At 33.3% G+C, this 26,132-nt stretch overlaps 1 protein-coding gene across 1 annotated transcript in view; it reads right to left on the bottom strand.

Moving 5' to 3' along the window:
• Window positions 1–26,132, bottom strand: part of LOC150099377 (glutamate receptor ionotropic, kainate 2-like) — a 133,413-nt gene that overhangs the window by 31,574 nt on the left and 75,707 nt on the right. Inside the window, exons 3-7 of the mRNA XM_090404336.1 lie at window positions 21,207–21,292; window positions 15,675–15,841; window positions 9,523–9,678; window positions 8,074–8,325; window positions 7,697–7,875 (exon numbers count right to left, since the gene is read on the bottom strand). Coding sequence (XP_090260462.1) covers window positions 7,697–7,875; window positions 8,074–8,325; window positions 9,523–9,678; window positions 15,675–15,841; window positions 21,207–21,292 — 840 coding nt within the window. The remainder of the gene's footprint in view (window positions 1–7,696; window positions 7,876–8,073; window positions 8,326–9,522; window positions 9,679–15,674; window positions 15,842–21,206; window positions 21,293–26,132) is intronic.

Here is a 26,132-nt window from a genome sequence, read left to right as displayed (position 1 = left end):
CGGCCTTAGAAGTCATCGTTGAATCGTTTAAGAGGATGTCCTGGTTTTCTTTTCCCTAATGGCTTGTACTTTAAGGCTTGTTTTGGTAATCTTTCTGTTTTGATTCTTTGAAAGTGTTCCATCCACTTATGTTTATATTTTTTAATTTTTTCTATTACTGGTTCTTGGTTTAATTCTTTCATAATTTCTTTTGTGATCAAATAGGGTATACTTTGCAGTTTTTCTCATAAACTTCATTTCTGCTGTTGTTAATCTTTGTTTGTCTTTTTGTTTTATTGTCCAGATTTCGCTTCCATACATTAAGACCGGTAGGGCTAATGTATTGTATACTTTTAGCCTGGTTTGTTTTTGAACTAGGTTTGGTTTAAATATAGAGTTAATTACTCCTGTTATTTTTAAATATTTTGCAATTTTTATGTTTATATCTTTTTCATTTTCATATATAATCATAAACCCTATGTAGTTAAATTAATTAACCTGTTCTAAAATCTTGTTATCTATTACTATTTTAGTTCTTGCTGGATCTTGTCCTTTAAAGGCAATGGTTTTTGATTTTTCCGTTGATATTATCATACCATAATCTTTGAATATCTCATTTAGATTTAAAATAGCTTTCTGTAAGTTATCTTCAGAATTTGTAATTATTATTTGGTCGTCTGCAAAGAGGAGAGTGTTTAAGTTAACTGTAGGTGAAAGTTTAATTCCTTGATGTACATTTTTACTCCATTTTATTATTATTTCATTTAAGTAGATATTAAAAAGAGTTGCTGAGAGGGGACATCCCTGTCGGACCCCTTGGTTTATCTCTCTTGTATATGATAGCGCATGATTTAATCTTATTTGTATTTGATTATTTTCATATATACTTGTGACAGCTTTTAGGATATTATTTGGTATTTGTCTTTCTTTTAATATGTTAAATAATATGTTTCTTTTAACTTTGTCAAATGCTTTTTCAAAGTCAATAAATGCAATATGTGTTTCTAAATTATATTCTCTTCTTTTCTCTGTTATTAATTTTAGGCAGAAGGCTGGGTCTATACATGATCGTCCTTTTCTAAATCCATTTTGTACCTCTAGAATAAAGTTTTCGGAATATTTCATTAGTTTGTTATTTAAGATTCTGCTGTATATTTTGTAACATGAATTTAGTATACTGATACCTCTATAGTTTTTAGGGTCATCTCTATTACCTTTCTTAAAGATAGGAATCACAATTGCTTTTTTCCATTCTATTGGGGGGATACCAGTTGAGTAAATTTTATTTAAAAATAATAAGAGTCTTTCTTTGAATCTTGTTCCTGCGTATTTATATAGTTCTGAACCTAGCTTATCTTCTCCAGGTGATTTTCCGTTTCTTGTTTCTTTCAGGCTGATTTCTAATTCTTCTTCAGTTATTTCCTTTTCATTTTCGTTAATTGTTTGCCAGTTGTCTTTTTTAAAATATTTGTCTGTCCACAGTTCTGTGTAGTAATTTAGAAATTCTTCTAATTTCAATTCAGTGTTTAATTTTATGTTTTCTTTGGTATCTGCATTTAGGTGTTTCAAAATCTTATATACATTGGGTTTTATTTTATATAAATCATGTTCTAAATTAGAAATAAATTTATTCCATGATTCTCTATGTCTTTTTCTGACTTCTCTTTTAGCTATGGCTCTTATTCTTTTATATTCTATTTCATCTTCTAATCTTTTACTGCTTAACCATTTGTGATAGGCTTCTTTTTTCTTTTTGATTATTTCTTTGATTGTATCATCCCAGATCTTCAGTTTTTTTCTTTTATTGAATTTTTTGGTCTTTCCTAAGCTTTCATTTGCTGCTGCATTTAGTATCGTTTTTATATTAAGACATTCTATTTCTATTTCTTCATTTTGTTTTATTTTATCTAGATATTGGTTAATTCTTTGTTCATATAGCCATTGTACATTTGTGTCATTCAATAGTCTAGTTTTATAAACAAATGTTTCAATTTTTCTTTCTGTTCTTGTTACTTGTAGCCATTTAAGTGGTAATCTTAATTTTATTTTAACAAGGAAGTGATCACTGCTTATTTCATATCCTCTGTGAACTCTAACATCTAGTGAAAATTTTGATGTCTTTTCATTTAATATGAAGTAATCTAATATTGATTTCCATCCTCTTGCTGCCCAAGTATATTTATGTATGTCTTTATGTTTATAGAAGGAATTCATTATTTTTAGGTTATTATAAACTACAAAGTCAATCAATTTTTTACCATTTCTGTTTAGAGTGTGTTCTCCATGTATTCCTATATTATTATTAATTTTCGTGTTTCCAATTCTTGCATTTAAGTCTCCTGCTAAAATTATGTAATCATTTTTATTTATTTTATTATATATGTTTTGTAGCTGATTATAAAAATCAATATTATCCTATTCTCTTCCTTCTTCTGGGGCATATAAACCAATTATTGTTAAATAGCCTCTAGCTATTTTTATTCTAGCTTCTATTATTCTTTCATTCCATAATTTATAATGTTTTTACTGTTTTGAAAGGGAGTTATGAATCCAAATCATGACTCCTGCTTGTGCTCTTTGGTCTCTGTCGACTCCACTGTATATCACATTAAAATTTTCAGTTCTCATAGTTCCTTTTAATTTCTTTTTTGTTTCAATGATTACTGCTATTTTAAAATTTCTTTCCTTTAATAACTGGTCTAATTCTATTTCTTTATATGCTATTCCTCTTACATTCCAGTTTGCTATGTGTATTATATTTTGTCGTTTCCATTTTCGTTTTCCCTTTTCCATTCCAGGGTCGTTTCCCATAGATTCAATCTGATTATCTTTTTCTGTCAGCTTACAAGTATTGTTATGTTCTCCATGCCAGGGGACTAGCCTGACGATGGAATAGTTCAGTGGTAGGGCTGCTACCTTAAGGCTTCTGAACTCGCCTTCTTCCGAATTTAAACCCATAGGAGGAATAGGGTATATTGAAGGGGAAAGGGTAGATTATAGAAGAAATATAGTAAGGTTTATAGAGAGGACATAGTTGTAAGGCCAGAAATGAAAAGACCCCATGGCCCTCTAGTACTCTAATAGCACAAGGGTCATAAAGTAAGAAGAGTTGGCTGATAAGGCCTTATAGGAAAGATTAAAGTAAGTGGGTCTTCCTCAAAGTAGAAGAAGGAGAGGATAGATCCAGCTAGGGGTCCATGGGAGTGCCGCTTCCCTTACAATCAAGATGATTGCCCCTTATGGAATATTTGTGTAAATATTTCAGCATAAAAATTAAAAACTAAATAAAATGGTTAGAGAGAGAGAGAGAGAGAGAGAGAGAGAGAGAAGCTGTGTGTAAATATATACAATCTATATCTGGGTAACGAATCTCATGTTTGCACTTATCAGAGGATTTTTTTTTTTTTTTTTTTTTTTTTGGTGGTCGACTGTGGATTAGTTTCTCTCTGTGTCCAAATTTCTTCTCGTAAAACAAAAGCGACCTAACATTTGATAGTAGTGTTAGAGAATCTGGATAATTCATGTGATTCATACTGTTTGCAGTTATTCTAGATAAATTTAAGTAGAATTATGAAATATTCTACAAATGCGAATATTTACTCTGGATTAGACGCGTGGAATTTTTTTTTTCAGTGCAAAAACGTGATTATTTACAAACAAACAAAAAAAAATCCAAAAGTTAGGGCTAAAGTCTCGCCTACTTCCCTTGGAGAATAAAAAGCATTTACGTTTTTTTTTTTTTATAAAGTATATTCTGCGCATTTTTGCGATAAAAGTAACTTTTTTTATTAGATTCCTGGAATACTGTCAGAATCTTTCTATCTTTCTTCAGAAGTTTCCATATCGAGGTTGGCGAGAGCATTGACTGCACTTGGACAAGAAACTGCAGCGAAAATATATCGTGAATATTCAGTGAAACAAACACAACACCTACTCAAGTATTTATTGAGTTATGATACAAAAAACAAGTAATAAACATCTCTTTCTCTCTCTCTCTCTCTCTCTCTCTCGATGAGTCTTTGACTACAGCAGATTTGATGTAATAATAACAATAATAATAATAGAATAAATAAACACATTTTATTAGCTTAAACTAAAAAAAGTGCAAATGGATTTAAAAAAAAAAGAAAAGAAAAAAGCATACTAATAAATATCTGTCAACCCCTTCCCTCTCAAAAAAATAAGGCGGAAGGGGGGGGGGGGAAGTCTGGGTCTTCCCCTACGACAGACAGAAAAAACTTCCACATATCCACATATATATGTATACTCATTTCTACTCAATTCCATTATTATATTTTTATACTAATTTCAGTAGAGTAATAAGTGTGGCGCCACCTAGGAAAAGCACAGAAAATTGACTGGAAGTTTATAATTTGGTTAGAAATGAAACTTTCGAATAATCATTTCAGTGTTCCACAAATGCACATTTCTAAACCAAGAGATTGCGGATTACGTAAAACTTAGTGCACTATTTTTGAAAAGGGTGGAAATAAATTAGTCCTGCATGTTATTTACTTTTCAAGAGAATTACTTAGTCCGCAAGCTAACGTGACTCACCACTAAGAGGTATCTCAGTGTAAGACTTTTCCCATCAGTCATGCGATTTCAGCATCCCTGTTTATTTAAACAGGAATTTAATGTTTGTTTTTCCTTTTCGCAGTATTTTATGCTGTAAGCAAACACCAAAAGTCGATAATTAGGTCATCGAAAACGCAGACGAAAGATATTTTTAATTTCCGGTATGTAATGTGACGTCAAACACTTTCCTACCTAGTTTTAAAGACAGCATTTGAAAAGCAATTTAATTAAATTGTCGAATTAGAGCTAGAAAATTTTAAAATTGTAAGTGGACGAGAGATAACATTGTGTTTTCTACAAGAAATCATACTTCAAAAATATTGTGAATTTTTAGTTACATATCAAAAACGAAACTGCACAATTATATATATATATATATATATATATATATATATATATATATATATATATATATATATATATATATATATATATATATATATATACACACACCAAGTAATTTTATAACCTTGGTTTTAATCCTTTTCCCCAAGTAAGCAAACAGATAAGTTTGCGCCTGAACGTAGTTCAAATCTCATGGTAGTGCAACACCATGGCAACTCTTGGTGGTGCAACACTAAGGCAACTCGTGGTAAAGACGAGTTGCTTTGGTGTTGCACTACCATGAGATTTGAACTACGTTCAGGCGCAAACTTATCTGTTTGCTTACTTGGGGAAAAGGATTAAAACCAAGGTTATAAAATTACTTGGTGTATATATATATATATATATATATATATATATATATACACCAAGTGTATATATATATATATATATACACTTGGTGTTGCACTACCATCTCATGGTAGTGCAACACCAAAGCAACTCGTCTTTACCACGAGTTGCCTTAGTGTTGCACCACCAAGAGTTGCCATGGTGTTGCACTACCATGAGACTTGAACTACGTTCAGGCGCAAACTTATCTGTTTGCTTACTTGGGGAAAAGGATCAAAACCAAGTTATAAAATTACTTGGTATCTTTAAAGCATAATATACCCAAGGTAAAAAACTTGCCACATATATACATATACTGCTCAAAGCAATTAGGGATATTTTGGTTTTCTTGTAAATTATAAAAATAATTTACAAATGTGACATTTATTTTAAAATATTCTTAACATACAACAGTGTAGAACATGCAACTGCGTACAAAATCGTGTTAAGACTTGTCGTAACGTCTTAGCCGTATTAGCATGTGGGGGATATAAACGTGTGGCTTGTTGCGCTCACTTCCACAGTGCATAATTATCACTTCAATTGTAAACTTGTGTCATCTACCGCCAATTAACTTGTTAAAAATGGCAGAGCAACATGATATCCCGGAATCCATGGCTTGGAGAGCCATTGGTCGATTAGAAACTAGACAAACGCAGCAAGCTGTCGCTCAAGCGCGTCGTGTATCTCAAAACGTAATTTGGAATTGCTTTCTGGATTTCTGGAGACGAGAAATGTTTGCCGAAGACAAGGTCAAGGTCGCCATCATCAACAACTCCAACAGACGATCAATATTTGTCATTACTTGCCAGAAGAAATCGAACATTTAACGCAACACAACTTCGAAACGTACTTGCTGCAGCAAGAGGGAGACTGGTATCGACACAGACAGTACGAAATCGTCTTCATACCATAGATTTATATACTCGAAGACCAATGGTTTGCATTCCAGTTACTGCAAATCACAAAAGAGCCCGAAGAATTTGGGCACCGGAACACCGCAATTGGACACATGAGGATTGGGCTCGTGTACTTTTTAGTGACGAGTCAAAGTTCAGTCTGCAACCAGATAACCGACGTAGCTTGATATGGCGTGAAAGTGGAACAAGGAATTATCCACAGTTTGTTCGTGAAAGACCCCAACATCATGGTGGGAGTTTGATGGTATGGGCAGGAATAAGTATAGGTGGCCATATCTCTATTTTATCAGTAAATGGTTCTTTAACAGCCCAAAGGTATCGCGATGACATTTTGGTACCTATAGTTTGTTCATATGCTGCTGCAATTGGTCATGAATTCATTTTTATGGATGACAATGCTCTTCCACACCATGCAAATTTGGTACAGGTGTGGTTTGAGGAAGAAGGTATTGAACGAATGGAATGGTCTGCCTGTTCACCAGATTGTAATCCAATGCCTGGGATGCTTTAGGTAGGCGCGTTTCTGCTCGACTGATGCCACCACGATCGCGTCAAGAGCTCGAAATTGCTCTCACAGAAGAAATATTTCTCTGCTTTTCTCTCCAAAAGAGATATGTGGGATATTTCCCCACAAGAAGTGGGGAAATATCCGACAAGAAGTGTTTGATCATCTTATCCGGTCCATGCAATCAAGATGTACCACTGTTTTGCCTGTTAATGGAGACCATACGCCCTATTAAAAATTAACAAACGCGTTTTGGGCTATTCTTGTTAAAATTATTTCACGCTGAAATGTATAATTTGTTAAATTTGTAATAAGCATCGATTATTTAAACAATATCTTATCAATTACACCCTATCCGTAAGTAAGAAATATTTTTTCATGTACAAAGTACCCAATAGTTATAATTATTTGCAGAAATTTATAATTATCCGATAGAAACTAAAACATCCCCTAATTGCTTTGAGCAGTGTGTGTGTGTGTGTGTGTGTGTGTGTGTGTGTGTGTGTATATATATATATATATATATAGAACAATTCCAAATATATATATATATATATATATATATATATATATATATATATATATATATATATATATATATATATATATATATATATTTATATATATATATATATATATATTTATATATATATATATATATATATACTTTACTTCAATGCTTCCTAATAACATTTATTTGGAATTGTTAATTTTTACAGATGCCGCCATTTTGTGATCCTAAATCCTAAAATACTTTATTAATTGTATTAAAAATTAATTAATAAAATCAAAATTAAAAAAACAAAAACAATAGGCAACATTTAATTAGAATAATTATTATAACTAAGTAAATAATTAAATTAATAGTTATATTATTAATACTAATCATTTATCCAAAAATGAAAATTGATTGCGTAAAAGCAGAACAATTTCCGTTAAATGAACAAAACACTGCTAATAAACCGCATTAAATTCTAACATTAAGTTGAAATAAACTCACATGTCTAAGCACAGTGTGGATATGTTCCGTTGGCACATCAATAATAATGTTCTTTGCTCCTCCTCTTCCAAGCTCCTTCAGCAATTTTCGGTATTCTTGACGGGGCATGAACTGACGCACGATGACTTTCCGTTGTCGTATAAAGGGATCCTTTAGGAGTTCCTGAAGACGTATTAGGGCTAAAATAAACAGGGATGCTTCAGAACAGGATTATGTTTACCAAAAAAATAAGCATAAAATTGAGAAGTTTCTCGAAAATGAATAGTAAAGACACAGTAAGTATGTAGAAAAATCCGCAGAATGTAACAACGGTATTCTCTCTCTCTCTCTCTCTCTCTCTCATATCACGTGACTCGATTGTTAATATATCTACTTGCCATCGCTTTCTTCGTAAAGAATAGCAAAATGCTTCCAGTCCTTGAACTTAACGAAATCCAAATAAGCCCTGCCTAAAGCTGTAGGATGGGGATACAAGTTAATGGAATGATTGTCTCTGCGTGTTCTGTAATCCCAGCGGATTTCTACGTGGGGTACCTCCAATACATCGCACGTGGACTGCACTGCTGAGCTACTTTCGCTTGACTGTGGTCCAAACATGGCAGCCATGCCTTCTCCGAGTAGATCGCACACTTAAACAGAAAACACAACAAAATAATGCAATTTTTATTTTTGGCTGTTATTAAGGGATTGTCAAATAAACCATTCAGTTATTTATTTCTTTAAAGGCAGATTTATTCCTCGTTTCACATAGAAATTAAATTTAAAAATACATTTCATTGATAAATGAGTAATGTAAGTTAAGGGGATAATAAATCCCTCATTAATTTAAAGACGGATACGAAACTCGGCGATCGAAATCTAAGAGTTTCATGCCGAAGAACTATCGGCGAGTCCAAGCATAAATCATCACCTGGGTAGTACAACACTAAGGCAACTCGTTGCAAAGGTGGAGCAAGATCCGTCACTCTCCTTAATATTTTCTCATCATGTAAAACGCACCTCCTAGGAGATGTATTACTGTTTTACATTATGAGGAGAGGTCACTACCCAGACCGGTTTCGACCTTTATTGAGGTCTCATCAGTGAGTAGGTAGACCCGGAATACCAAGGTTTAAGTGAACCGAACTTACATATACCACTACTAACAAATTGCCAGACCGCTGTACCCATACATTATTATTATTACTACGATAAAGAGCCAAGAGGTTTTTTTTTTTTTTTTTTTTTTTTTTTTTTGCCAGAAGCCTGCTAACGAATTGCCAGACCTAGCAATTCGTTAGTAAGGGTATATGTAAGTTCGGTTCACTTAAACCTTGGTATTCCAGATCTACCTACTCACTGATGAGACCTCAATAAAGGTCGAAACCGGTCTGGGTAGTGACCTCTCCTCATAATGTAAAACAGTAATACATCTCCTAGGAAGTGCGTTTTACATGATGAGAAAATATTAAGGAGAGTGATCGACCTTGCTCCACCTTTGCAACGAGTTGCCCTAGTGTTGTACTACCCAGGTGATGACTTACGCTTGGATTCGCCGATAGTTCTTCGGCATGAAACTCTTAGATTTCGATCTCGGAGTTTCGTATCCGGCTTTAAAATAATGAGGGATTTATTATCCCCTTAACTTAATTTATGCCGCCGGAAAAATAGCCTCTTGGCTCTTTAAATGACTAATGTCTAAAATTTCGTTTTAATTGTTATTAAGTCATCGATTTTAATACTTTTAAATATTTCCAAATTTAATCCAAATTGCAACAGTCTTTTTAAAGTTTTCGAACCGTTTACAAGTGAATTAAAATCTTAACGAAATATTTGAAATGGCTTACCTTTTCGAGCAGCCTGAAAACTATCGTGTCGCTCAATTTTTTCAATCTCCGCTGATAATCTCGAATTGGGCAAGAGTCTGCCATCGGTATTCACATTTTCTACAGCATAACGAAAAGCTCTTTCCAAGAGTTCATCACCGTTTTCAAAGAGACCACCTGTTGATCAAAATAATTATTTTGAAATGCCAACATTCATGAATTGGATAGTTTTGCATTAATATGATGAAGAAATAATGTGAACAACACGTTTTTAATCAATATTTGGTGCAAGCGAGCAAGATCCCCCCCCCTTCTCCCCCGAACGTACTCTGGTTTTTAACTTAAAAAAAAAATCGCCTATACAACTTGCACGATATCCATAGAGTAATAGTTGGGATGGGTAACACCAGATGGCACCAGTAGTTATCTGCCACATGCTTGCTTGGAATAAATGTTTACGGAAATCATTTATAGAGTTCAACAAATGATACTCAACTAGGTTGATAAAGGGTGAAGGGCTACTTACCACTTATCCCCTCTGAAGAGTTAAAAAAGACGATACATGACTTTATTTATTTATAGCATAATTTATATTTCTGCTTAATACTGATGCTTGACTATCAGACAACACAGGGAAGTCCATAAGCTACAAAAGGAATTTAAAATAATGATTTTTTTTTTTCATATATAATAAATCTGGTTCTGTATTTCATTAGAACAAAAGAGAATAAATCTAATTAACAAATAAGGAAGTTATTAAATGATTAAACTCCCTTCGTGACTTAATGGCCCTGTATGTGAAGGTTTTATCCTACATCACGTGGGCTTTGACTCTTTAAACCCTAAATTTAACTATATTTTAGCGAAGTCATTAAAACTCATTAATCCTTGAAGATCATTGTAGAATAAGCTTCTCTTCATCGCTACTAATCACTGCTCTGGTAAATAGCATTCAACATTTCCATAACATTTAACAAAAAAAAAAAAAATTAGTAAAACAGGATTGGCAATAGAACTTTATTTTGCACAAAACTTAGCGGTAAGAAAAGAAAGTAAAATAAAAACAAAACCGAACAAAAAAAAAAAAAAAACAGATTGAAGTCTATTCTGTAATAAACAAAATCTATAAACGTTTTAAACGCAGTTAACTTCTATCACTTTGTGTTTAACATATTGGCATATCCTAAAAATATGTGTTCTGAATTGTTTAACGAGCACTTAGCAGATTCATCCAAAGTATCGAAACTATGATCATGTATCCATCCATCTATGCATTGGAAAACATCAGATGCCGTATGGTCACTCAGATGCTCACCAGATGGTCCTGTTTTATGCCTTTCTGGAGGTTTCAACTCTCTGAAGATCAGTCAGTCCAGACACACCATCCATCCATCTCGTTAACGGTCTACACTTTCTTCTTTTTCCAGGAACTTTACCTTCTATTACTGTTTTGAAAAGTCTTCCTTCCATCCTTTTAATGTGTCCAAAGTATTTCAGATGCTCACCAGATGGTCCTGTTTTATGCCTTTCTGGAGGTTTCAACTCTCTGAAGATCAGTCAGTCCAGACACACCATCCATCCATCTCGTTAACGGTCTACACTTTCTTCTTTTTCCAGGAACTTTACCTTCTATTACTGTTTTGAAAAGTCTTCCTTCCATCCTTTTAATGTGTCCAAAGTATTTCAACTTTCTTCTGTCAATATCCTAAAGTTCTGCTAATTCTTTTTAGCACCCACCCGTTTATCTGCCTTTAAGTATATGATATCCTCAACAACCCTCTCTAATACATCTCAAAAGCAACTCTCCTTTTCCAATCTCACATCTTTAGGCTCCAAATCTCACATTCATAAGTCGCTGTTGGAAAAACAACTGCATCCCAAATCCTCAACTTTGTTCTTGTGGAGAAAGACTGTCCTTCCAGATTTTAGACAAGCCTTTGATTGAGGGTTGTTTTAGTTTTAGCTATTCCTAATCTTCTTCTGAAGTCTTCTGAACAGCAATTCTTCACATTAATAATGGATCCCAGGTACTCGAACTTGCTGTCTTCCTCAATTCTTTCTCCGTTAAGGTACAATTGTTTCTCAGGAGCTTCCCTGTCTGTATTTCCTTTGAGAACCATAATCTTTGTCTTGCTAGGATTGAGCTGAAGTCCTCTGTTCTTACTGATCTCTTTAACTTTGTCAAGAATTTGTCCTAGTTCTTCCGTGTCATTACAAAAGTGTCAGCGTATCTCAGATCATTGATCAATTACTGTCTTAAACTTATCAGGCTAGACGCATAATATCCTCGGCATAGATACTAAACAGGTGAGGAAAAGTAGGTATCCTTGCCTAACTCCTTTTCTAACCTGAAGCCAATCAGTTAATATAACGTCTATTCTTATCGTGGCTTCTTGCTTACTGTATAAGTCAGCTATCAACCTGATAGTGTGTTGAGGATACCCATTATCTTCATTACTTCCCGTGTTGAACACAGTTACTTTCCAGTTTAACATGCTGAACACAGTCAAAAGCTTTAGAATAGTTTATGAAACACATTACCCTAGGGAATCTAAATTCTTTATATTTTTTTATGATCTATCTAAGGCAAAGGATCCGATTTCTGGTACTCTTTCCTTTCCTAAACTCTGCTATCTCTGCCTCAACTTTGGCCTCAATTCTATTTAGCATGATCTTTAATGAAATCTTGCTTGCATGAGAGAGCAAACTAATAGTTGTATAGTTCTTGGAATCCTTCATGTCTCCCTTAGGAGTCTAAGGGAGATATGAAGTATATCTCCCCAAGGTTTTGAAGTCTTAGTCTTATTTTGTCTTTTACTAGCTGATGGTCTGTGCTACAGTCTGTTCCAGGACAAATACGCACATTAGAGATGCCTTTTCTACCTTCTTTGGAGTACCAGGATGAAATCACTCTGATGCCTTGAATTATCAATATTAGATGTCCACGCATAGGTCCGTCGTACGTGTTTCTGGAAGCAGGTATTGGTAACAACGAGTCTGTTAGCATGGGAAAATTCCAACAGTCTTTCACCATGGGTGTTATGTTCACCCAGACCAAACATGCCAGACTCAGGTCTAACTTTTACACTCTATCTCGCTTTTGTATTAAATTCCTCCTAAGATGAAAGTACGTCTCTCTTTGGTAGGTTGTCCAAAACAGTCTGTAAGTTTTCACAGAATTTCTCAATTTCTTCATCAGGCCTATCTATGTGGTGTGCGTAAACTATTACGATTGTCACATTGGTAGGATCAGCCTTAAGTCTAATACAAAGTATCCTGTCGTTAGCAGAATTTTAACCAAGAAGAGCGGCTAGCTGAACTGTCTTCAGTGTCATAGTTACCCCATGATGCTTTGAGTCATCTCCTGAATAAGCGACTAGCTTACCATGCTGTCTTTTGAAGTGAATTTCTTTATTCCATCTGGACTTTGTAATACGTATGATGTCAATTTTATACCAATCCATCTCTTTACAGACAATATCAGGATTACCCATCTGTAGGTCCCTTACATTCCATGTGTCTATGTAAAGTTCCCATCTAAGATTAATCCCATACCTTCTGTATACCTCATTCACAATATCACTGACTTTTGCTGGAGACTGTAATATACTTCTCGAACATGACTCTCTGCCTAGGCCCTGAACGCGACTCTGATTATTCTGCCCGACAACCGATGAAGCATGAGGTGTAATATAAGGCACAACCATATTAGCATTTTAGAGTGAAATTACTGCAAGGGGGGAAAAAAGTGGTAGGATTGCAGAGACCCTTTACACATATCTGGGAGGTTTTGGTCGTAATTTATCACGCATTAGCCAGGAGGGTTAGGACATCAGCCTACTAGGTGAGGCAAATACCTAGGACAGAAGACAGACTCCCCCCGCATAAGACGAAATAAAACAGCACAATAGGAAAAATTCACCCTAGCCCTCGAATACTCTAATAGCATTGGGGGAAAAGAGCAAGAAGAAAAGAAAGAAAGAAAAGAAAGAAGGGGAGAGAGCAGTCTACAGAAAATATAACAGATGTATATTACATGAAGTAAGGCATGGTCCAGCATCAGGTAACTCGGGTTTACCACGCCTATACTCACTAAAGTGAGCCCTTGAGGGGACAGTTTTCAAGAGTGAAATACTAATGCAGATATTATGCATGAACTTGCCCAAATCCTCACACCCTAGCATGCGTCTGGAAGTATATGCGATAGACTATATTTACAACGGAGCCTCCGTAGCTCAGTCAGTATAGAGTCTATACAAAAGAGCTTCGTCTACACTATAGACAAAGCTCTTTGGTCGGAAAGACCTGGGTTCAATTCTTGTCAGTGACGTGAGGAACCTTTATCTGGTCTCTTTCGACTAAAGATAAGTTAACTGGCCTCATACGTAGGTGGATGGTTTTTCCCGCCCGGTAAGTCAGGTTTTTCATCCCTCGGAACAAGAAAAAAAGGTCCCATGAACACACACACACGGCTACAGTCATAGGATATAGTACGGCAAGGAAGGTAACGGGAAACCACCTTGCTCATAATCATCTCCCTAGTGTGGTAGCATATAGATACCCCCACCAAGAATATGGTTGAGGGAAGAGGATAGATAGATATTTACAGACTTACTTAGCTTGGACAGACTGAACGTTCAGTAGCAGTCAGACAAAAACAAAACACCTCGCACGTCAAACAACGCAAACGAAAGAGAGCAAATGCTAGTGAGGGAGGGAAAAAAATGAAATATGTACATTTGAAGAGGAAGCACCTATAATATAACTCAGTCGGTATAAAAAAGATACCGACATAGATTTGAATCCTAGCACTCCAGGAACCTTTTTAAGGCGAAAATGAAAATTATACAGGTTTGACCTATTGTTAACCTCTTAGATATTTCATCGCAGAAAACAGGAAAAGAGGTTAGAAGAACACGCACATACACACGCAGGCAGTTAACAGATATGATATACTGGCCTCATAGCTTTAGAATTTGAACGATGGACTAGTTTGGCTATTTTAGCAGGCAGTAGAAAAAACTTCAAAAAAAAAGCATCACTACTCAGAAAACCAGCATAATACATTGCTGCATAATACATATGTCATCGAGTATGTTGAATATCGTTGCTGATTTGAATGTCTGAACGTATCCTAGTACTGTATGTAAGTATAATACAAAGGTTGTCATAATCGTTAAGTGGGAGATGAATTTCCTCACCCGGTGTGAGGTTTCAAAACTGGGTCTCGAAAAAGCTATATGTTTAGTATCTAGAGTAAGGTTCCCAAATTATGTAAACAATAAATAAAATAAAATAATAATTAAAAATAAAAAAAACCTCTTAGCTCACCCATGGTACTAATATACTAAAGATTTACAACCTTTCGTAAATGGGAGGGGGCACATAAAAAAATAAAAAATAAAATAAAAATTCCAAAGACATCGGGCATCGTGATTCCCAAACATGGATAATGTATACAAACGTAAAAAAAAATTAAACATAAAATAAAGTAAAGAATACGTAGAAAAATGGAAGTTCTGATTCACCCAAACTCGTATTTGAGAGATTTTAAAGACAATGCCCTCATTCTAAATGCAGTCGGTATTCTTATAGCCGGAGAGTTCCTTTATTACGACAACAAATTTGTGTACGTGTTTAAAGTTTTGCTATTTAAATTAAAAATAAAATATTTTGATAAATATCGATAACAATTCTCAATTCGTAGGTAGCCTAGTGGAGAGCCACCAAGAAGGGATGTGGATTCGAATCCCACTGTTGTATGAAAGGGATAAATCATTAGGGATAAATTAATAACCATCATTGGTGTGCTCGTCTGGCCGGTCTGCCTCTCTTGTGAGATGAAAATCCCTACTTTGAGGGGGAGGGCACTCCTGTCTCCTTAATATATAACCGCTGGAAAGCCCTATTTTGGCCTGACCACGCTTAGCGGGATACGTTTCATATGGCCATTGATTTGAATCAAATAGATATTTTTAAAAAAGCAAAATGATTGCTTAGTTGGGGCAATGAAGAATAAATATTTTCACTGTAACGAATTAGCACTGACGAAATAATAAATTCTTGTTGCTTCCTAACAATAAAAATAGCTTGCTTGGCTCAGTATTGCACCCAGAGATTTTAAAGGCACTCATGCGTTATTTCTTGTGAATGGGATGTTGCTATGTGTTTACTGTTGTGCCGAAAACTTCCACTAGGTTTCAGCGCTTGTCTACCCCTTAACGTTACTTTTATATGGCATTTTTGACTTTGTCTTTCACCATCACTATAATAAAAATTAAAATTGGTAATACGAAAAAGTTTTACTATCACCAGAAATTTACAACGAGTATCATTGTAACTGTAAGGTTAAAAAGAGAAGAGAATAACAATTGCATTAAGAGAGAGACAGAGAGAGAGAGAGAGAAAGATACAAACACGAGGAGAGAAGTTAATCAGAAAAGAGAATTTTTTAATTAAAAAAAATGAAAAAAATGTTTTATAAATATTCTTAGTGTTGAGGGTATTTGAGACAACCATTATTGATTGATGAAGTCTCAAATATTAATAACGCCAAAAATTGTGACGATAATGACAATTTAGATGAGTTTTCTCATTTTTAATTCTCTGTAATATATTCTATTCACATTTCTATCTTTCGTCATTTTCACTATCATGATTTCTATCTTTTACTGACATTTTAATTAATGACTTCTGATTATGCTACAATCGCACGAATTATTTGATGACCAATATGGCAGACTATAATAATAACTCGCTGGAAGTTAACCTTGAGAAACGCTATTTTAGTGCATACAGCTACTATCTTCCATAGTGCATCCCTTATTGTTTAAATCTTGTTGTGAAGTAATGAATCAGCGATATGTATTATTCCAGAAAAATGGGGAATGTTCACATACTTTTTTCATAGTTTAAAAAAATACGGATCTAATTTCATGCGTGTCATAATTTTAAAAAAAACTGTAATGTGATAGGTAAATATATATATATATATATATATATATATATATATATATATATATATATATATATATATATATATATATATATATATATATATATATATATATATATATTGTTTTCTTTTTTTGCACCAATTTCTCTAAGGTTGACAAAAAGGCTATAATATTCCAATATTGAATTGCTATCACTGATTCAATGTTTAATATCAGCGCTTAATAATTAATATTAATTAGCATTTAATGTTTAATATTTGACGAATGCTAAGATCAGGACTCTAGACACTAATTCAAACTGGAACAGTACTAGCATTCCCGAGATGTCTGGCCACTCTGAGTTATATTTAATTATATTTATGCTCTTTAATCTGCAACTTAATAACTTCATTTTCTGACTTGTTATTGTTGTTCTTGTGGCTCTTTTTAATTCGTTTAGAAAATATATATCAGGGATTAGGGATTTAGTGTAAGTTTTTATGTTTCTTTAAAAAATATTTTTGAGGTTGATGAACTTAACTACAGCAAAAATTTCATTATTTCACGTCTCCGGTGCGAGATTACCGTCATTTATTAAATAAAACAGTAGTGGCAGTAACAAATAAAATAGTAGTAGTAACACTCACATAAACAAAATGCAAAATAAAGAATTATTTAAAGAACTGTTAATAGAGTAAGAATGCACAAGCCATGTCAAGCCATTAGACGCCACTCACGCGTCTAAAGGCTTGAAAAGTTCCATATATTCATTCACTAGAGCACTGCGCTTCCTGGTTATGCAAAAATAATTGATAAAAAATAAAATTAAAATAAAAACAATTGATACCTCTGTCGAATAAAAATAAAAGACTGATAATATTCAATGGTAATTTTTTTTTTGGAATGAGTAATCAATGATTTTTCTTTCGTTAATGTATTGATATTATGAAGTAATATTTTTTGTAACTTACAAAAGAGCAAATTGGCACTCAGATATCTGTTATGATACAGTAGTCAGTGATATCAGAACAAAAGAAAAGCTATTTTTAGATGACTGTCGGATATACCGAGATGTTGTACAAGATAAATAGACAGAGAGAAAGTCTTATTAACTTTAAAATAAACTTACTGTAAAGTCCTTGAATATTTTTAGAACAAAAGCCCAGGCACACAGCCAAAATATTTCTTCGCAGAGGGGAAAAGGGAAGTATTGTGAGTACAATATTGCCTGGGAAAAGACCAAGCATGAAATGTGATATGAGCGAAATGGTCTCTGTTAGCTTATTGGGACCTTCCTTTACGCAGAGATGTTCATTTGTTCAGCATAATCTATTTAACGTCAGAACTATTTGCCTGCATACGCACTCTGAAAAAAAAAAACTTGTTTCTAATGTGGAAATACATAAACAAATATGGGACTTAACAGCAGACGATATATTTGAAATTAACACCTTCAATAAATCTGAAATATTAATTTCAAACGATGATTCCTGATTATGTTATAAAAGTATAGGAGGCGCTTCTGTAGAGGAAATTAGTTTAAAAATGCTATTTACATATAATAATATTTTATTTCCGTATTTCCTGGTGGTAATTAAAATTTAATGGGAAATTGAATGCAATAAATAGTGCTATATAAACAAGTAAGAGAGTACAACTCATATTTGAACATAAATCATTCATGAATAAATTAAACAGCAAATTTAGTATGGAGTATTGTAAACCTACCTCGCTACCACCCGGAAGTATCCTTTCTATACACTATTTCTCGTTGTCTATCTGTCAACCAACTTTTCATCTGTTTCACTGAAGTAATCATCACTAACCAGCTTTTTTTTTTTTAAATATAAGTGAATAACATTTAATCATTACGATAGCCTACGTCTCTTTTGACTCTTCCATAAAAATTTAGCGGGTTCGTCAAAATTTATCTTCTAATAACGAATCCATGCGTTGCTTTCTCATAAAACGATTGCTAACAGCAATGTGTTGTTTACCAATCCTGATTTAATAAGATTAATTGTCTCTGTGAGATTCTTCATTTTATATGATGATTCTCCCTTAAGAATTGGTATAAATCCTTCCTAAAGAATTAGTATAAACCTTGCAAATTTCCAATTAGAAAGTCTATTGTTAATCTTAACTGTTCATTAAAAATAATCAGGGTGTTCAATTATATTTGACATATTAAGCAATCATGTGTCATCTGTGTCCGCAAACCATATTAGGTGGCAAATGTTTTAAAATATCGGCTAATTCGTTCTCCTGCATGATATGCTTAGGTGCATCAAGCTTATCATTTGCATTCTTCTTTCTTCCAACTTCCATCATCTCCACAAACACTCGCAAAGTAATTATTAATTTCTCCTCTCTCTCTCTCTCTCTCTCTCGGTAGGATCGTTCAAAATATACCCGGCTCGTTATGTAAGTTTTATTTGCCTTTTTCTTTTGTACAATTCATAACAACTTTTGCAATTACCTAATCTTAACTTATTTAAAAATAATTGTGGTTTGCATTTTTCAAGATTGTCAGCTTATTTTCTTTCGTATTTCACTAACAATTTGACTTCTAATCCAATCAACTGCAGTCATTTGTTTCAATACTTTTTAAATATTTTATGCTTAATTTGTTTTATAATTAAACATTTTCTTATGAAAATAAGAAAGCAATTTTGTTTCTTTCTTATCGCTACCTCTTTCCATGTCAAATTTAAATGATGAGGACGTTTACATTGTCTGTAGATAGCTGATATGATCGTATTCTTAATTCTCCTGATGTTATTATTAAATCCAAGTCATAGCCTCTGGTTGGTTCACGCAGCTACCACTATTCATTCTTAAAACTTTGCTACCTATAATACTATTGCCAAAAGCTCCACTGTGATAAATAGCACACAATTTTACAGTCCCCCATAGATCCTAAAATACCTCCTCCCCTACTCCTGTCTGTCGCAATTTCTGTCTTCTGACCATATTATAATTCGCATCATTTCTTCACCAAGAACAGCACTTTCTTCATCACCCAATATGCAACTTAATATCTCTATTTGCTAATTAAAACCCACAGTTAATTTTTTAAACGCGTTAACGTATATATATACTGTATTTTATACCCACCAATTTAACAGAAAGTTCCTTGCTATACATCTAAGCATGTTAGCCAGCCTATGACACATTATTTTCTTTCTCTTCCAGCTAGATGTAGTGATGTTCACTTCTTCATTCATTATTTAGATAGTTACAACAATTATAGCATTACTTACTTCAAAAGGTACGTCAGTGATAGTGAGTAGTTTTAATTCTGTAAAAGCATCTCCAATTGATAATATCATAGATTGAAGAATCAACAATCATGTTCAACAGAAAATCTACTCAATACCCAGTTAGGTGTCTTTTTAAACACAGATACTCTCAAGAATTTGGAGAATTTCTCCAAATTCTCAAGAGAAAGTGACTTGCATTTTTATTCATACCACTTTTATTTTAAAAATGGCAATAAAAGGTTTATATTTAGATTTTAACAGTCAGCAGTGTTTTGGTATATGTCTTGTACTTTTTAAAATCCCTGTTTGAAGGAGAATTACAGGCTTATTACAGGAGCTAGGAAAGGTTCCGTGTTTTGCCTCTACAGCATAGTTCCCGAATCATTTAACTCAGTCTACCAACAGTATTAATGTGTTATAAGTTTGCAGCCTTTTGTGGATTGGAGTTACATGTGTGCGCGCGCTTCTGGCCTCACACTAAACTTTTAAAGACTATCATACCCCCTTTCCGTCCATGTTTTTACTCTTATACTTTGTATGAATTGCATAGAAGCCGAAAGTTTGTCTTCCTTTGGTAGACTACTGCAATTTCATTTTGGTGAACAATATGAAGTAATGAAAATATGGACCACATTAATGTTGTGTTTTAGTCAGAAAAGTTTGGGTTATTCTTCATAAGTTTAATAAAAGTAACGTATATTTAGTGATATATAAATAGTACGAAAATCGTTATCAGTATTATGTGTTAAAAATCTACGTCAAAAATAAAGGTTCAGTAGAAACCGTACTCATAGGAGAGCTGAATCCAGTTGTTGAAATTCAAGCTACATAGAAATTGAGATCGTGGATTTGATTCTGGGTTTGAATGTACTAATTTTTAAATTACACAATCTCTAATGATCGTACTTCACAATGGAACATGATAATTAAACTCCAAATAACGATATTTAAAATCTTGCCTTTATTTCTGTTGATGTTTGTATATTATTACATCCGAATAGCTGTTTCAGCATGAATGTACCCCACAATGAAACCAAAGTATGACTCGATGAAATCTTGCCTAAAGGATTGATAATTTTCACCAGTAAAAGAAGTTCAGATATTACATCGAGAACCTTTTGAGAGATCGCCATAAAAATGATGATTTTCAGAATTAATTAAATACCTATATGCTGTATCTAAAATTGATAATAGCCTCCGTAGCTCAGTCGACATAGACGAGACGCTTTTGATTGGAAGAAACCTGGGTTCGAATACCATCTAAAACGCGAAGAACCTTTTCAGGACTTTTCAACATTGAGATGAGTTAGTTGGTCACATACAGCGATTTCAGGATTTTCCTTGTCGGAAAGTTTTTCGTCACACAATCAGACAAACCAGCCTGTAGAACACGTGCAATTTAAACACAAAGAATACTTATAGGCTAACCACCTTATTCTTGAATGACGATTACAATATCCAAGGATACTTGGAAGGTCGTGGACGCTTAAGTGCCTGTTGGAATTACTACGGTGGTGGTGATGATGATGATGATGATGATCTAAAATTGATAATTCTAAATACAGCTTGGAATATAGGCCTCTTAGTAACCATCTATAAAAAAAGAAGAAAGAAATAAAACAAAGTGTGAGACTTCAGAGGAATCTCCCTGCTGGATTCCAGATAAAATTTATGTAAAAATACTTGAGAAATTAAAAAAAATTGTGGATGAGAAAGTTGGTGAACAAGCTAGGTTCAAGTAGAACCTAGGCCCAAATAGAAACGAGATTGTCTGGATCATATTTTTACTTCAAAACAAATAGTCGATAAATCACGTAACATGAAACGATTTGTAGAAAAAGTGTCAAGAAAATTGTTAAGTTGTAAGCCAGTAAATTACAATTGAAAACGTACAGGAAGATGCATTTGGTCTCATAATTATAAGATAAAGGGGCACGATATTCTTCTGTCCTCCACGTCCACTGTTATTTAACATGTGCACAGGTCACATTATAAAGGAAAGTGGCTTTAAATCTGATATCAAAACTGGAGATGTTAATCTCAGCTCTTTATTTATGAGAGTAGATTATTCTCCAGAATAAGCTCCAGTAGTTGAATAACTGATATGACAAATTCGATATGAAAATCAGCAATAACATCAAATCAGCAAAAGAAAAAAGAAAATCAGCAAAAATCAGCAACTATGAGATTTTTGGACAAAAACAACTTCTTTTCAAAGAATCAATTTAGGTTCAGGCAAAAGTTTAGCACAGAACATGCTTTACTGAGCTTTACAAACACAGTTTGTACATCCCTTGATGAACATAAACTAACATTAGCAGTATTTCAAGATATACACAAAGCTTTTGACTCTGTATCACATGAAATTTTAATTAAAAAATTAGAAGTCATAGGAATACGAGGTGCTGCCCTAAACTGGTTCAAAAATTACTTAAATGCCAGATCACAAATTGTAAAAATAAGCAACAGCTATAGTAACTCCAAAACAGTAGACTGTGGTGTATCACAAGGATCTGTCTTAGGACCAATTTTATTTAATATTTATATCAACGACTTCTGCAATCTTAAACTAAACAGTAAAATAAATGCTTTTGCAGATGATACAGGACTAATTTTTCCTACGGACACAACCGAACAAGTGCAAACCATAGTGAATGCTGATCTTTCCAGTCAAATAAACAGTCTGAATGTCTCAAAAACTAAATATGTAAATTTTAATTTGCGAAATACAACAAGCAAAATGAACCCCACAACACAATTAATTTTGCCTGATTGCAATTGCAGGACAAATTCAAATTGCAACTGTGAGGAAATAGAAAACGTCAATGTAATAACTTACTTGGGATTAAAAATTTATAGTAATTTAAGCTGGAACCGCAAAATACCGATGTCGTAAATAAAGTAAGGAATATGTTAAAATTTACTGGATTCAAAGCACACTACAATATGATATATTAAGTTGGAGAGGAATCCATCGCACTACGCTGAAACCTTTAGTTTCGACTCAGAAGAAAGTAATTCAAATTTTAACTAGAAACAAATACAAGGATACTGCAATGTGTAATAAATACACCATACTAAACATACTATCCCTTAGATATTTATTCGCCTATAGGGTACTATTATTCATAAAAAACGATAACGAATACGTAAATATCAAACAAGATGATTTCCTTAATAGACATAAAGGCCTAAAATATATAATTCCTAAAGAAAATAAAGAAGCAACACACAAACATCATACTTATTTAGCTCCAAAATTATTCAGCACACTATCTTTAACAATAAGAAATGAAACTAACCCAAACAAATACAAAACTCGAATGAAAGAATATTTATTTTCACACAGAAATGAGGACGCTCTGTTCAAAATAATTGCATAACTGATTGGTTTTTGCATATTTGTATTCAGTTTTCAAGTGTAAAAAATTTAAATACTATTTAACTACTTTGTTTATTTTGTTCGTAATTAATGCTATGCAACTTTCTCTGTAGATATTAGCATGTTTCCTGTGATTTTATTATGTTATTATGTTATAATAATATATAATATGTATATTATATGAATGTACATATGTGTATATAATGATAATGCATTACATAACTTTTTGAAACTTTATGCATATCGTAACTTGGACGAGCGGTTCCTCTTAGGTTATACATATGATTGTTCAACATATTGTACTAGAATACGAATGAAAATGGGCAGGAACATGAGGAATATCAACCAGAATTCTCAATGGAAAACCTACAGAACAGGTTTCGGCAATTTGGGCACGCCTTTTAGTGAAAATAGTAAATCAATTAGGATAACAAACAATAGGGTAAAACAATTGCTATAGTGGGGGGGAGCCAGTTGAATAAATTTATATGAAAGAAGCAAAAAATCAGTTAACAATATACTAAGGGTATTACAAATGACAACGTTCAAACCATTTTGAAAGATGGATCTAAGAGTTGAGTTAGAAATAAAAAAGGTGATCAAAGACTACACATAGGAAGCTTTTTAATGTTTTTAGTATTAATTTTTGATTCTTAAAAATTCTTTTAATAATCAATAAAATAGATAGCTTAGAAATTACTATTCGTTCCGACTTTATGAAATATTTTTTTGCATAATTATTTAGAATTTATTCTGTCGCGGAAGTAAATTTTAAGATGCAAAGAAACCAAAATAATGCATAAAGAATTCAAAGTTTATGAATTAGGATGTTAACTACAGTTTAGAAGCGGCTATTTTGCTGACATTATTTTTACTAATTTTGGTATTGCTGTTGCTATGGCACCGTTCGAATTTCAGAGGAAATTTACACTTCAATATTTAAAATAGTTATGTCAGCCAAATAGTTGTTTCTAAATTGCAGCTAATTTTTAAGATATATGAATATAATAGATAAAATTATCGAAATCGGTTAACCGATGTGAATTGTAGAGTGTCCGTATTGTTTTCTTTTCTTCTTTTGCAATCCTTCAAGGGGATACGCTAAACACTCGGCTAACATGGCCAGTAATGAATAGACTGTCAGAAAGATATTTTTATTGATGAGTTTCATTTCATTTTTTAATTGAAAAAATTAAATTCGAGGTTTAATGTGGCTTGAAAAAAGTATTCTTGATTAGTTTCTGAGAGCAGGATTCTTGGGATTTGCTTTAAAAAAAAAAGAAAAGAAATATTTCTCTCCAAGGTTTCCATTTATTCTAAAGACCTGGATTTTTCGAATAAATGAGGCCACGGGGCAATAATAATACAAGGAAGTAAGAAACAGTTGTAATTTTTAAGAATAAACTTTTAAAACCTGAATAACTGCTAATGATAGAGAGAAAGAGAGAGAGAGAGAGGGGGGGTAATAATTACAGATTACAGATAGCATTTAAACGGCAAAAAAAAAAAAAAAAAAAAAAAGTCAGTCTTTAAAACAGACGTTTTCCGTATTCTTCACTGGTGAATGTAGGATGATCGAGAACCACCGTATCACGAGGTGTGTAATCAAAAACAGCTGCTCCCACCTCCATTCACTGGCCAGTACGTAGCATTGTGGTATCATCAAAACAGGATATTTGCAAATAAAGCGTACCAAACAACAGAACAATTGAAAGGGGTAACCATTTGCAGTGCTAATGGTTACCCCTTTCAATTGTTCTGTTGTTTTCAAAAACATCATGCTACACATGATAAAAATTATGAATGATCGCACCTGATGACGCATCATTCTGCATGCGGATAACAATGATGTTCACAAACAGATGTTATTAATGATTGATATGCTGACTTATTCCTTACTGTTCTGTATACTAAGTATAAGAAACTGTGGATAATTTCTATATAACTAGGTACATAGATTGCAGTTTTACCAGACAGTATAGGTAGTGTCAAAATATTACTTTTCTATAATTTTGTGTTCGATGTTAGTCTTAAAGCACATTTCCTTTACTTAAAAGTAGGTTAAATACTTTACTTTAGTCTATAACTTATATAGCATATATGTAATTTTCACTCGTTTTTTTTTTTTTTCTTCTTCTGTACAGTGTATTTTCAATGTAACTTTAAATGAATAAAGGCTCGGTGCAAAGTAAGGCATATCAAGTGTTGAAGAGTTTGTTGATATTTCTGACCTGTTTATATATCTCCCCAAACCTAGCAGTCTGATATTCATATGTCGATCTATTGTTAGTCAGGAATAAAAGCAAGCCTCTAGCAGACTAGCTAACTTAATCCTGTTTGAGAAAGGCCTATAATATTCTTTCTATCAAATGGGATTTTAACCCGGTATTTTTTCGCAAGCAATATCTCTCTCTCTCTCTCTCTCTTTTTTTTTTTTTTTTTTTTTTTTTTTTTCAGTTCTAGACTAAAATGCCAAGGCACCGATTTTTTTTTTCACTTTTTTTTTTTCTTTTCTCAAACAATCCGAGAATTACCACCAAAGTTAATTCACCGTTTATGAAAACTATAGACGTCGGGAAATCTATCTGTTTGTCATCAGAATTCTTGAATCATTCTGATTACTAGATATACAAAAGGATATTTCTCTAAGGTTTACGTTGCCTTTCCTGCAGAAACATGTCTTTTGATGTAGAATAAAAAAAAAATAAAAAAAAACGAAAATTCCTATTCTGACATTATACCATACTAATGTTTAGCGTCATAAAATGGAGCATGGATTTTAGGAATGTATCCCCCCCCCCTTTTTTTTTAGCTCGAAATGGCATCGCCTCTGTAGTGTAGCTGAAAGAACTATTAAGACTTTTGATTAGAATAGATATTCGAATGTTATCTAGGAATCTTTATAATAAACTTTTCCCTCAAAGGTAGGTTAACTGGTCTCATACTAAGATATAAAAGTAGTTCTTGCAAAAATTCGGCTTCCGCGCCATCGTAAAAATGGACAAACCTGTTAGAGAACATTGGCATAATATACTCTCCTCCATGGCCTTA

The sequence above is a fragment of the Typopeltis vanoorti genome, chromosome 14 (genome assembly GCF_054136105.1).
Source record: "Typopeltis vanoorti isolate ZY-2024b chromosome 14, IOZ_Tvanoo_1.0, whole genome shotgun sequence".
In the NCBI taxonomy this organism is placed as follows: Eukaryota; Metazoa; Arthropoda; class Arachnida; order Uropygi; family Thelyphonidae; genus Typopeltis; species Typopeltis vanoorti.
The sequence above is the reverse complement of the archived record's forward strand: the minus strand, read 5'-3'. Positions and strand labels throughout refer to the sequence as shown.